General features: G+C 41.1%; 1 protein-coding gene across 1 annotated transcript; it reads right to left on the reverse strand. All coding sequences in view use genetic code 11, as the record gives it.

The window, feature by feature from the left end:
* Positions 1 to 3,675: 3,675 nt before the first annotated feature.
* EGR_09105 (hypothetical protein) lies at positions 3,676 to 5,663 on the reverse strand (the record flags this gene model as incomplete). Its single annotated transcript, XM_024498354.1, has 3 exons — positions 3,676 to 3,717; positions 3,788 to 4,078; positions 5,424 to 5,663. The coding sequence occupies 3 exons, from the start codon at positions 5,661 to 5,663 to the stop codon at positions 3,676 to 3,678; spliced, it is 573 nt and encodes a 190-aa protein (XP_024347221.1).
* Between the last annotated feature and the right edge of the window lie 5,810 nt (positions 5,664 to 11,473).

Raw genomic sequence — 11,473 nt, forward strand, 5'->3', positions numbered from 1 at the left:
AATTGTTCGCAGTATATCATTTATCATGTCTTCTGTGTTGTACTAATCGCAATGTGGGTGATTTTGTGCAGCAAACTTCTTTCACTACATAATTTTAGGTTCCCCCATACTTTAGCACCCCTTCCCAGTCTCCTTCAAACTGCTTCCGTTTACTCCAAACTATGCTCGGTAATGTGTGGAGCAGAGTGCAGAAGTGGATAGCCATTCAAACCCTGGCAGCACTACGAGGGAGATGTATCGAACGTGGTGACGATGCATTTTCCCTCGACGAGGACACGGTTGTGTGCCTTTGGGACTTATCAAAGACTGCGTTCATTGTGTGGAATTATAATGGCACTGGGATGGATGGTAGGGTGGAAAAGTGGTTCAAACGAACCAATGTAAGACAGTAGGAACAGCTGTGGAGGCACACAGCCTTTGGTTGCTACGTCTTCCCCGAAATTTGCGACAGCTGTTCCCATGAGAGAAGAGGGCATTCGAAACATTCATGATTTCTTTGTTGGGGTAATTTGGTTAAGCGGGCCTTCAGTAAGCCATGCACTTACCAAGTCAACATCTAACATTGTCTACGAGACGCACTACTATTCGTCAGGACATATATAAGAAAAGGTCCTCTACACTACACCCTTCTCCTTCGGAGTAGACTGAGCAAGGGCTAATGCGTTGCTGCCTAGTCATGCGTGCTCATTTTATGGGCTTTCTTCAACTAAGTGGTATGTGATGCTTGAACAACCAGCATTCTGGTAATAGGCGCTGCTACTGATAGTTGTTGGTTTCAATGAGAGGAAAGCATAGACTAAGTGAGGAGCGGTTGCTAGCATTTAAAGTTGGAATTACATGGTTCACTCGATTTTGGTGATTACTAACAGCGTACGGACCATACGACCATAAATGGCAACACGTGCCTATTTCAATTCTGTCAAATGAGCTATGCGGAAAAGCGTCCGCACATGCTACCTTGCAGCATACACTTACACTCCTGTCAAACATTGCTGCAACAACACCTACTTTACATGGTGCAACCAGACCTGAAATGAATGTCCTTTACTCGTTTTAGCAAGGTAGAATTTAATTTCACCAAATCAACAAACTGTACGTTCATACACATTTTTCCAATTAGGTACCAACGAATACTGTCAAAACGCCCGAATTCATTCACGATAAAATATAAAGAAAGAGATAAAGTGGCACGTGCATAAGAGCGTTCTTTAATGCGTTTGCTATTCATTCAGTTCGCAACTGGCTTACCCCATTACTATAGCTGGCGAGTCAGCTAAGACTGCATTCTCTTCATCCGGAAGATTTGTCTTCCATAAACCATAAAGTTATTCCTACAAATATATTCATACGAACACACAAAAAACCTCTAAACAATACAGGTATAGTTTATGAAGATGAAAAAATGACAAAAGCAGGCAAGGTGAGGTGGTCAGGGTGATAAAACACGTAGACGAAATAAAATAAAATGGACTTATCAGGGACAATTGCTACTCGCTTTTGGAAACCTAAGCCTGCAAAACAATTGAAATAAGAAGTCAAAATTTGCAATTTATACTACTTATAATTTGATGTTGATCTAAAAGCTGTTAATTTTGTTTTACTCATTTCCTTTACTAGGATAGAACCACAAATAGAAATATAAACCTGTGCATAGTTTTAGGGCATCATAGCTTCAAAACCGATTCATAAAATGGGAAAAGAAGTAATTTTGGACAATGTTGTACTACAAAAAAAAATCTCGTCATTTATCCACTTAACAGTTTGCTCAGCTAATTATTGTGGATACCGAATAAGCTGAGACTCGAAATCAAATAGTCTTATAACATGCATTTCCTACGGAATAAAGAAGTTACCCGTACAGGGCAATTAACATATTTGCACAATGACTTCGCAAGCATTAATAGTTAAATTTAGGAGGGCAAAACATTGCAAAAATGAGTCATTGCGAGAAGAGCAGGATAATCGTAGTGACGAATATAACAGTTACAGTTTAGGAATGGTAGTATACTGATGTCACGACATTTTACGACTTCGTATTTTTTTTGCAAAAGTGGTTTTGAACAGCATTTTGTACGGCATATTCTAACCAGATAAAATTCTCTTCTGAGCATATTTACGCACACACAAAACGCAATACAACAGGGAGAGCACACTAAAAATTATTCCGTTTTTTGTTGCAAATATAGGACAAAGGCTGAATTATGTGCATTTGCTGCGATGACCAATTTTGTACGTGGTCATTTTGAAACTCTCTAATGCTGGATTTGCCGTCGATTTAAATAACGTCCAGATTTTGGATGGACAGGCATCATTTGTATGGGAATGAAGTGCATTAGTGGTAAATTTTCGACCCTACTTGGAACAAACGATGTTTAGTCCCCTTAACTCAATGGGAATATATGTTTCAATCGCAGCATTATGCAATAAGCGTAGAGGTATTATCACGCAAAATCAAATGCCAGTATCGTGTTTGCCAGTGCTTCGAACTTTGATCAGGTGAAAATGGTTTGTAACGTATGATTTATCGTGTTTTTTCATTGTATAAATCGCAATATGAATGATTTTGTGCAACAAATTGCTTTCACCACATTATTTGATGTTTTCTTATTATTTAGCGCCTTTTTTCAGTTTTCTTCCAACTGTTTTTATTTACTTGAAAATTTGCTCGATAATATGTGGAGCAGAGTGCAGAAGTGCACAGCCATTCATACCCTGGCAGCACTACGAGGGAGATGTATCAAATGTGGGTACGATGCATTCTCCTACGACGAGGACACGGTCGTGTACCTTTAGGACTTATCAAGGACTGCGTTCATTGTGTGAAATTACAATGGCACTCGGATAGATGGTAGCGTGGATTCGTAACAAACTCGTAGGGTGATTCAAACCATCCAGTGTGAGAAATTAGGGGCACCTCTGGAGGCACACAGCTTTGAAGCGCTAGCTGGTGTTATCGGCAGACGCTTGCTACGTCTTCCAATAACATCTTCTTTGAATGGCCCCTGCATTTCAACTAGCACACCTGCTTGCTATCATTCATCAGATTATAGAGTCCAAAAAATCGGCGGCATAACAACGGGTGTTGTCACACCTGCACATCCTGGCCATAGCTGAGACTAGCACTTGTACATCCATGGGCGTAGTCAAAATATCATGTCACACAAATGGCGAACCAGATCATGAGGACTAAGGAGCACGTGCAGCTAATTGTGCTGTTACAGCAGATGTCGTTTTGGTACCTCGTGGCCTTTAGTAAATTTCTCAGTTAGCTCGATAAGTGATGCGCCAAAACTCATCTGTGACTAGGCGTTGACAGCATATACGAAAATCTGAATTCAATAGCCTAATTTTGCACCGCATTTACTTGTTATCTATATCATTCATTACTTGGTTGTTTTTCTCTTTTACATGAAGCAACTCCGCATAAGCTCAGCGTCAAATTAAAATCAGGGGTTTTCGTGCCTATAGACACCAAGGGGATGTTGAACTTACACCCATTCTATATCATTCACCCTTGTTTTATACCTAATGGGTTAGCATTACAATTGCGAGGCGATTGACAATATGACAGCCACAGTAGGCGAGTCCAACTCAGAACAGATATCCTCCATTACAATTGGAAACGTAAGCAGAGGTAAGCGTAGTCGCAAAATCAGAAGGGTGGATGTAGCCGATTCAGATACTGCAGATGGTAGTCGCTTTCTTCTGACCATGCAGCTAAAATGGTAGTGGAATACACGGAGAAGAGAGAGGAGATAGTGCGACACATGCATGGGTGCACGCTTACACGCAACAGGCAAACGCGCACACCATGCCGCAGCAGCAGCACGAGGGTACCGGAGGGATTGCCGTGAAGTACACTCAAAGCGGCCAATGGTGGTAGGTGGTCCACCGATTGATCGGTGCAGACCAAGCACTTGCATATATGCAGATCCAGTGGCTGAATTTTGCTCACGATCGACCATATTTGGCCATTCCCATCCCCATAGAAGTCACCAGTACTGTGTCCATTTCCGATCTTTTTGTAGATACCCGATTTGGAAGTCCAGCTTTTCAACCTCGTTTGTCCAACGCTCGCCTATTCGTATTAAAGGTGGTAGTGTTGATGGATTCTGGAATCAAGTCTGCAATGTAAGTGGCATGATTTGAGAAGCAGCGGCAAATGCTTTGAGAGCGACATTGAATAAGTAGTTTTGTTGGCACTTACGGTAACCCGTATTTCTGCAATTTAAAATCATGGTTAATACCTTCTATTCTGCTTATAGAATGCGTGGAATTTGCCATGATAAACAGGGGTTTGATTATCTTATGAGGCCAAGCAAAAGTCTCTTTTGGTGTAATTGCCCCTTGTCAACACACTAGATTATCTAAAATAACAGTGACTTCTTCAGCGCATCTCAGTGCAGGCAAAAACTCCATGTAGGTTTAAACTTTAGAGCAAGTAGAAAGCTCGCCTTTCTCCAAATTTGGATCATGGTTTATAATAGCCCTAAGGACTGTTAAGTCGCACATATTCATCACAATTCCCAAAGCTACACTATGCACATATTCAACGGAACAGATTTACGTACTCTGACTACCTCGTCCTTATAGATAAAGGGTAATTTGTCATGAGTCATTAATGCAGAATTGGTAGGATTTTACTTGTCGAGATGCCAAGTGCAGACATTTCTGTGTCAACCGTTTCATCCCTTGCCACAAATGCAATGGGCACACTGACGAAGAAACAAAGCAGGCAGATCTGTTTCCAGTTCATGTAGAAAGATGAAATGTAATAGCTTGAGCAGAGACCTGTTTAAGTTGGCAAGTGCACTCCATTGTACCAATTGGCCACCCAAGCTCTCTGATGTGCAACAGTGTTTCTTTAAAAAGGAAAGTGATGGCAATTTTTCACTTTTCTGCAGTTTATTCGCAATGCAACCACACAAGTAAAGACAAATTCTATACCTTTAAATCAACGGAATACAGTCTATTTACAAATTTTGCCTTTGTGTCGCATCATATTTTTTTGGAGACAAATAGGGGGTCATTCATTTCCGTTCCACCCCAATCGCATGCATGAACCGAGAATTAGTAGCTAACTTTTGCTCATCAGTAACCATATTTAACCATCCTCATCTCTGTGTAAGCCAACACCTCTGCATGTAGTCTCAGTCTTCAGGTGGATGTGCAATTTGTCAGTCCAGTGGCGCTCACTCATCCTCCTGACAGTCGTGGGTGTAAAATTGATGGTTTCAATAGGTAAGCAATGCTGAGATGAAGTCGGATCCATGGTTTATGCCTTTTAGACAACGATATTCAGGGCAACTTTTAAATAGGGTTATTTCTACTTTCTAAATATGCAAAACTTTTTATGAAAGACTCCAGTTTATTGGCTCATTTGCGGTCAATGAGCATGCTTCCTATGAGTGGATTCTCTTTACCATGCAACTGAATACACGACAACGCAATCGCTGAACAAAAAAGCGGGCCCCGGCGATGTACGCGGAATTCTCCAACTGACCGTAAGTGTTGTGGAAAAACCTTCTGTAACTTAGTCTTGGTGCTGTCGCACTTGCCTTAACATTCACAATGCCGACTTCACAGCCGTTGAGGTCGAATGTAAGATAACCACCAGATCCGCGGCTATGCGTGCGAAAGGCCTGCATCGGACGTCCATTCATCCAGTGTGGTTTGCAGCCAACCCTTGTATACACTCAAAATGTCTGTGGGTATGCCTGAGTGCGTGTCTGGGGCTCAACATCACATTTCCTGTCTCCTACTTTTCTGCGACTATTTGATAGCATTGTGGAAATGATGTGGATTTAGCATTTAACTCCAAATCTGCATTTGTATTAAAGCTTCTTATACACTTCTGTGCCTTCAGCCCGCCGTTTTTAGTTACATATATTCGCTTTTACAAAGTTCAAGTTCTGTCCCTGCAGTCCCCGATTTTCCTCCTTACGAAAAATAGGAGAAGCATTAATGGAATGGAGTGGTAATCAAGCCTGGAAGAAGAGGTCACACTGGAAGCTTAGCTTGCTAACTCGTGTGAAATAGAAAGATTGCGGATGGTGAAAAATTTCTTGCTGGTAGATTTCATTTGACTGAAAATTTATCGGCCTAAGTGGAGAGTGTAGTGGAGTAGTGGTGACTGGCCAAATGGTGGTTCCATCTGTAGCCAGCAATTTACGTTCTGTGGCTCAGAGATGCTGGTGATGCAGATATAGGAGTGGATGGCTGTGGCGATAGTAGCAGCACTTTTAGCAGGGATACGAGTGAACGCAATGAAAAGCACGCTGCCTGACTGCCCTTTAATCAGTCAATGCGGGCGTTCCAAACAACTCTCTTCACTTTTGCTCCTACGTTACTTGAGGGTGCTTGTGTTTTTGAGATTGAATCCTGTTGAGTTTCTACTGCAGCACTGAGGATACAAAGAACTTGACTGTCACCCATTTGTCTGCTGTTGGAATATAGCGAGCCGCAAGTACAGAAGTATAGGCCTTCTGTGGTAAAGGAATCCACAATACGGATAGGACGTGCAGTGTGTTACTGCTGGCTGACGACTGAAAACACTGGTTAAGTCCCACTTGCATGCACTCACTGCATTGCATTTCCATTTGTCTTGAATTTGTACTTGTCGGTAACACAGTCCAAGTCTTGCGACGTGTAATGCTGGTCAATCAAAGGAATGGATTGAAGGTGCAGATTGAGAGACATTGCAAAATTTTGGCAATTAGGTGCAAAGTAGGCAATCTATTGAGAATCGCAAAAGGGGGTCTTTCTGACCCTATTGACATCCATATTACTCTTTATACAAAGTTAAAGTAGCCAGTACTTAAATAATATTTGCGAACACCCATTTGCAGTAAGAGCGATGCATAGGGTAATATTGGAGGGTTACAGCGTTGATTGCAGACGACTGAATAGAGCTTGTTCTTACAGAGTCAAATATGCAGCTGGCCGTTTGAGTTGAAACCTGCACGACAAGTGCACGTATGCAAAAATTTTGATGTACCGGGGAAAATGTGTCTACAGCTTTTCTATTGGCCACAATGAGTGGTGATGATGATGGTTATGCAGAGGTCATTTCAGGTCTCGTGATTATTACAAGTACCATTCAAAATAAATCAGACTACCAGTTTAGATGGTTCGCAGTGCAGGTTAATACGGTCTTTAAGGTCGATTTCGTAACTGCTTTTCAATAGGTGAACAGCAGCATCCTATGATTCTTTCCTATCAGCAAGCTATATGACGATCTACTTGCAAGTAGGGTACATTTCCTCCTTTCTCTCCTCTGCAATATTTTACCAAACCGTCTCACTAAATCATCATCAGGTCCAAGGTTACCTGAATGAAGTTCTGACGGATAGCTTGCCTTCCCGCACGATGGCTGTGAAGTAGGCATCTTGAATATTAAGGCATGTGCATACACCTCAAAAGCTGAATACGAGATGCTTCCTGGTACACTTTTGGCTTCTTTGCATTCCCCTTGCCTTGAAAATGCAATTTGTGCCCTTGACTTTATCTTGTAACTGCCTAATGACTAAAACTTCAACTTTAAATGCAAAAACATAAGTCACCAGAAAAGTTACAAGAATTGCTCCTCACAAGTCACGCTTGAGTTGTTTGAAAATGTTTTTCGAATCTCACTGCTTAAGTCGCAGCTATTGAGCCCGAAATCCACCACCGTCAACATGAACGGACTGGCGATAAACAGATGAGGGCTTAAAGCACCTGGCTGCCCTACCAGATGTCCAACCAAAAAGTTGATTTGGAAGTAGAATAGTTGGCTTATATAGAGATGAGGACGGCCAAATATGGTCACTAATGAGAGAAAGTTAGCCACCAGATCTCCGATCATTTAGGCGACCGGTGTCCATGGGTCTACTAAACGACCACATCTTATCGATTGGTTCCTTGTGTGCGATTCATGGCCAACCCTTCTGTACTGTTGAGGCCAAACACTTGTCTTCTTTCAATGTCAATTTCAGGTTTATTTGGGTAAGTCTGCTCCTTCAAATTTTTAAACACTTCCTCGCCGTCAAATATTTCATCACACTGTTAATGACTCTTTTTTTTCTCAAGGGCAAAAAGCAATTAAACAAATAGTTGGTTTGATTTGCTTCTTTGATTACTCGGGCCCATACATAAACGGCGAACCCGACTTTCTCAATATTAATTAATTGGAGGTTGCCAAAAAATGCAATATCATTTCCAATGAGTTAGCGATTTGTACAGGTATACTAACCACGGATTCAAAGATGATGACTACGGCGTCGCTGCTCTGGTTTGGGGATTTGATTTAGGCCAACCAAATGCCCAACATCAGAATGGAGGTGTTGGATAAACGCTACCATTCGACACTTATTGAACTGCTAGAATGTCAAAAGGTAGTCAGAAATGGTTGTGCCATCTCTATAACTCTGTCTCACTAATATTGATACTAGCCATCGTGCATCCCCATGGTGTTGCTGCTACCGCCTCCTCCGCTTCTGCGTCTGCTTTTTTTGCAATTTCTTTGCTCATTTTTTTTGGTAACCATTGCCATCATGGTCACTTCAATACCATGGTGAAAGCTTTCGCAGAATTCAAGTTTTGTGTTGATGCGGCCCCTAATTGTGGCCCAACAAAACACGCAGGATATAATGCTTCGGCACCAGCAATAAGCATAGTTGTATGTTGCACAGACAACCACCCTTGCACTGCGACTGCTTCGTGAATATGGAGAGTCTGCTCAAATTCGAAAACTCAAATCGCGACCAAGAATGCGGTAGTAAGTGCTAAACTTAACATGTAGCAACAATATTTGAGATAGTGATTGAGGGGCAATGACTACTATCTAAGTCATTCCAATTCCGTTGTCGATCCCATCTTCTGACTACCTATTCATCATGTGGCCAATGATTTAAGCACAATTGTTCAATAGATGAATCCGATTTTTGAGTCTGTTTTTTTTCTAAAAGAGGCCGAAGTGTTAAATCCAATATGTAGTATTAGCGCTCATTACAGCAAATTTGTTAAAAGTCCCAATGACCGAAACGAGATCAGAATAAGGGAATGCAAAGGGTGGAACAGGGGATGAGCATTGAGCAAATGCGTGATAAAGGAACAACAAAGCGTGCAAGAACTATCGACAGAGCGCAGTATTTACACTTCTATTATTTGAATGTTGCAGAAGCTTTTATTTTGGTCTTCTATCCGTCCTCTTCTCCAATTTCTTGCGGTAGTATGAAATGTCCTGATGAGGGTTCACCATCATATGAAGTTTACAGTGACAGTAAAAGGTAATGAGAGAGGCTGGGTTTGCTCACATTTATCTCTAGGGTCGATTTGTGATGTATTCGCAAAAATAAGAAGTGAAAATGGGTTATAATGGGCAAATGAAGCACAAGAGCAGATTGGTTGAAATCGAATTTTATAAATGCGATCATGCAGCTGCTGCTGTTTGGTCTTTGAAAATGCCTGTGTACGTGTCTAAGGCGCAACATTATTTCTTGTGCCTCAACCTTTTCTGCAGACATTTTAATAAATTGATCTAAAGGATACCAACTTGCTATTTCACTTTTACCGCCTGTTGGTAGTAAAGCATTCTTATACATTCCCGTGATCTCAACTTGAGTCTTCGTATTTTGACGTTTTCTTTTACAGCGCTCATGCTTTGTATCGACCCCAAATCCAAGATCAGAAACCGGATGTGATCAAGTATTTGACAGTAATAAGACCATAACTTGCGTTTGACAGTCCACAGACACTGAAATGATCACAGCTGTCCTTTCAAATCTGCGCCTACACTTTCCTCTCATTTCGTCTCCACACGTATTGCGCGACATTAACTATGAATTAGACTTACCTATAGTGGCTGTCAAGGTTTGGTTGGTAAATTGCTTTCGTATGCAAATATCTTGCATTTTAATCAAAGTACACCTACAATTGAAAGCATTTAGCTAATTGAATTTGGTTGGAAGGTCAATCGGAGTAAATAAATCCAATAATTGGTAGTGTCATTATTTCGATTGTAGATCTGCTACCCATAGGACAAGTGCCATGCAATCCTCTCGTCTTTATCCGGTTTATTGTACACAGTCTCATCAACATCTTACAGTGGACCTCTGTTGATGTTAAAACCACATTGAGCTATTCACGGCGCCTCTGTATGGCTTCTTAGCCAACGATATTAACAGAGGCGTTAAATTTGAAGCCAATTAATGCAACTACATGTGTTGTAATTAGGCTTAATTTATTAGTCCAATTCAGCATAGGCTTATATTAGTTGAACACCGCCATAATACCGCCTTCGAGGGAGATGGGTAGATCGGCAGTAGAATAGCGTTATTTTTTAGTAAATTTATTTTGTGCCATTTTAGTTGAACATTGAATAACAAAACTAGATACGCATGATATATTTCCTCATTTGTCAGTAAGAAATTATTCATTATGGAGATGTCAACAACCGCTATGCAGACCTTCTGACAATTTTAGTGTATATTTTAGCATTGCTTTTACTATTGCACAATGGGAATGTCATGCAGGTTTCGCCACACTGCTAACCATTAACGCGCGACTGTGTGCGATTATTGTGGGCTTAATTGCAACCACTGCGTGATGTCTCCCTCCCATTCTTTCTCATCGACAGGGAGTTGTAAACTCATATGCAACCCTCACCTTTTCGAAACCACCTAAGCTCATATTTGAGAGTGCTACCATCAATTGTGTTCATCATGGCTCAAATCATCCCACTATTCTCACGGCTTCTGTCGAAAAATGCTTTTATGCAAACAGGATGCACCTTTATCGGCCCCATCACTGGAATTGCGAAATTTTGGTAACAACCACTATGCAGTCCTTCTGACTTAATTTTAGTGTTGGAGATTTTAACACGACGTCTCCTTTAGCAGACGATAGCGCCAATGAAGCATAACAGTGAACCAGCTAATAACGAAGAGGAATCTTGTGAAGAATTATGCATCATTAATGTATGGAGGATCTTCATCCCCCATCTTGTGTTCCTTATTTTGCAATTAGGTGCAAGGATTCATTTCACAATTCTTGGTCATAATGACAGATGGATCTTCTTGCCATAGTGGGTCGGTATAATCCTTGTTTGTCACACTTTATCTGGATTTGTTATTAAGGTTAGGCATAAGTCAAGTTCCTGTTGGATAAACTAGAGCATTTAAGCGATCAAATCATGTCGATTGGTTGCTTCAGCCAAACAGCGCAACTCGTGTCTGCATTGTTTATCTATGCGGTATCATTGTGTGTCGTTGTACCAGCCTGCCTAGCTCCTCAAGTGAAAAACCTGGTTACATATTTTGTGCAAAATTTAATAGGCGTAGCTTACTCCATTAAAATGGGTGGAATATGAAGCTATGACGCAGAAGAATACGTGTAGTCCCACTTATGTTGAAGAAAAAGTGTAACTTCGGCCACACCTATTCAAAGTCTCCAAAGTCTCCACACCTTTTCAAAGCTTTCACGATTTCGAAATCGT

This window comes from Echinococcus granulosus (assembly GCF_000524195.1).
Source record: "Echinococcus granulosus chromosome Unknown EG_S00132, whole genome shotgun sequence".
In the NCBI taxonomy this organism is placed as follows: Eukaryota; Metazoa; Platyhelminthes; class Cestoda; order Cyclophyllidea; family Taeniidae; genus Echinococcus; species Echinococcus granulosus.